The sequence below is a fragment of the Nilaparvata lugens genome, chromosome 12, assembly GCF_014356525.2.
Source record: "Nilaparvata lugens isolate BPH chromosome 12, ASM1435652v1, whole genome shotgun sequence".
Lineage (NCBI taxonomy): Eukaryota > Metazoa > Arthropoda > Insecta > Hemiptera > Delphacidae > Nilaparvata > Nilaparvata lugens.
Genome location: NC_052515.1, coordinates 30,340,047 through 30,342,728, shown reverse-complemented (window position 1 = coordinate 30,342,728; position 2,682 = coordinate 30,340,047). Strand labels below are relative to the sequence as shown.

At 35.9% G+C, this 2,682-nt stretch overlaps 1 protein-coding gene across 3 annotated transcripts in view; it reads right to left on the bottom strand.

Moving 5' to 3' along the window:
• Window positions 1–269: 269 nt before the first annotated feature.
• LOC120353892 (pollen-specific leucine-rich repeat extensin-like protein 3) overlaps window positions 270–2,682 on the bottom strand; it is a 56,853-nt gene continuing 54,440 nt past the window's right edge. For 2 of the 3 annotated variants that reach the window (XM_039439331.1, XM_039439332.1), the window contains 3 exons: window positions 2,469–2,645; window positions 2,236–2,262; window positions 270–842 (listed from right to left, as the gene is read on the bottom strand). In XM_039439331.1, the coding sequence (XP_039295265.1) occupies window positions 741–842; window positions 2,236–2,262; window positions 2,469–2,645 (306 nt within the window). In that variant the 3' untranslated portion in view covers window positions 270–740. The remainder of the gene's footprint in view (window positions 843–2,235; window positions 2,263–2,468; window positions 2,646–2,682) is intronic. The other variant, XM_039439333.1, reaches the window with a different exon arrangement.

The window sequence follows — 2,682 nt, the reverse complement described above, 5'->3', positions numbered from 1 at the left end:
TTGGAAAAATTCAAAAGACGATACGCCCAAATTCTGCGTTTTTCCAGCGTTTTTTAGCGTTTTCTCAGGTTCATCGAGAACAAATGAATAGAAAATGTTTAAATTTAGTACAGAAGCCCATCTAGGGTGTAATAAAGTTGTGTTAGAAGGATTTGCAATAACGTCAAAAATACGCCCAAAATAAGCGTTTTTTGCGCTTTCTCAGCTTTATCGAGAACAAATGAACAGGAAATTTTCAAATTCACTACAGAAGCTCAGCTGGGGTGTAATAATGTTGTGTTAGAAGGAATTTGCAATAACGCCAAAGATATGCCCAAAATTACGCTGAACTGGAGTACAATAATTCCCATAATATTCTCCCCAAAATTAAAGTTTTTTTGCGTTTTCTCAGTTCTTTCATCAAGTAATAGACAGAAAATGTTCAAATTTGGTACAGAGGTCTAAAAATTTTGTGATGAGGTGACTTCAATATTTCATGAAAAATACGCCTAAAATCAGCGTTTTTTCCAACGTTTTTCTCAGCTTTTCTGCGTTTTCTCAGTACTTTGACTTTTTGATGGGATGATGAAATGAAGCATTCTCAAATGGGAAATGCAGGCGAGCGAAGGGAGCCCGCTGATCTAATTTTTGGACGATCCAGTCCCGGGGGTCCAGGCCCCTGGCTAGACGGATATTGCGAGCCTGACAGCTAGTCAGTATTATAAAACTGTAGTGTCTATTAGGTGCTATAGGAGATATCATCAGTAACTTACGAGAACGCGATTCTGGCCAGGCCAGAGCGCTTGACAGAACAGCGCGTCCTGCCTCGCGTTCTCCCTTCTCTGCCTCTCCATTTCCTCCAACTGAAATAAATAAATCAAAACATTTTTATTTTGGAAAAAACACTATTGAAATGATCCACCTAACACCCTTGATAAAAGATTTCATACGAAGATATCCCATGATTTGTGAAATTCATTCAGAGATTGGAATTTTGGTATCAAATTGTGGTGTTGTTTAACAAGTTCAGATGATACTGTATCATATTTTGGTGATACTGTATCATATTGTGGTGATACTGTATCATATTGTGATTAAACTGTATCATTTTTTGGTGATACTGTCCCATTTAAAATGATATCATAGAGAAAAGATAGCATAAGAAGATATCCCATGGTGTACTAGGACTTCCATGTTCCAAATTTCTAGCTGATTTATTTATTTATTTCATTGACAATCACAAATCATAATTATAACATATAATATGAATGGGAGAAGACAACAGGCATAGCCCAAAACTGTCTTCTCCAATATTTTTACAAAAAAAAATTGAAATGTAAACATCACAATAATCTAGAGGAATAGAACTCCTCACCTAGAACTTGTCTGTGTAGATGATACTGTATCATATTGTGGTGATACTGTATCATTTGGTGGTGATACTGTACCATTAAAGGTGATACCAGAGAAAATATACCGGTGTGTGAGGAGGGTATACTACCTCTTCTCTATGGTATCACCTTGAATGATACAGTATCATCCCACATGATACAGTATCATCCCATATGAAACAGTATCACCATAAATGATACAGTATCAATTTTCAATTGAAAGAAAAACCACTTTTCTGTCACTTTAAAATTTTGAATCCGAATTTTTTTCGAATGGGAAGGTGGTCATGTAATACAACATCTAGGTACAGAATTTTGAGGAGAAAATTAATGGCGGAGACTGCACATCGATATCTCAAACCATTCCAAAGTTATTCACATTCATAGAATAATAAATAATGGAAAAATGAAATGAACAAGTGGAGTCTAGCTTCTTCTCTTTTCCAAGTGTTGCTGAATGAAACACTCATTGTATCATCTACTCACATAACAAAAAAATTTTCAACTTGAAATTCAAATTTTCAACAAAAAATTTTGTTCTGCCACGTTTTCAATTGTATTCATTTATTTCGTATGTGTATGATTATTAGTATGTTTTTAAAGCCATTTAAGCCATTCATTTTCTCTTGAAATTCTGTACCAGAATCATGTATCACATGATCACCTTAATCCAAATAAATGAAGTTGGAACAGCGACAGTAGAGTAGAGTAGGGTCCCCAATAAATCCTACTGTTAAACTATCCTCGTAGAAGAAATATTGAGCTGATTTCATGATTTTCATCAACTCAGCAATGTATGAAAAGGAACTTAGTGAATTGACAGTTGAATTGAAATTTATTATTCATCATTCAGTTGGGTACTTACATCTTCGAATACTGGCGCAGCATCAATCTGAAAGATTGTAATCATTCATCAAATGGTTAAATTATACATAAAATAAGTTTTTTTTTATTAATTATTGATCAATAAAAAGTGCAAATCAGCCACATAAGTTTAAAAGTTTAAAAATTTTCAAGTTTACAAGTTTACAAGTTTAAAAGTTTAAAAGTTTAAGAGAATTCAAATTTGAATTGTAAGTTAAGTGGATTTTCACTCACGATATGCTCCAGTTCTGGTGCCGGAGGCTGCTCCTGTACTGGTGCCGGAGGCTGCTCCTGTACTGGTGCCGGAGGCTGCTCCTGTACTGGTGCCGGAGGCTGCTCCAGTTCTGGGGAGGGAGCCTGCGGCTCCACAGGAGTGTCGGGGCGTTGTGGCGGAGGAGGTGGGGTCCGTTCCTGCTCATCCATTTTCCAGATAGAAAAACATTTAGTT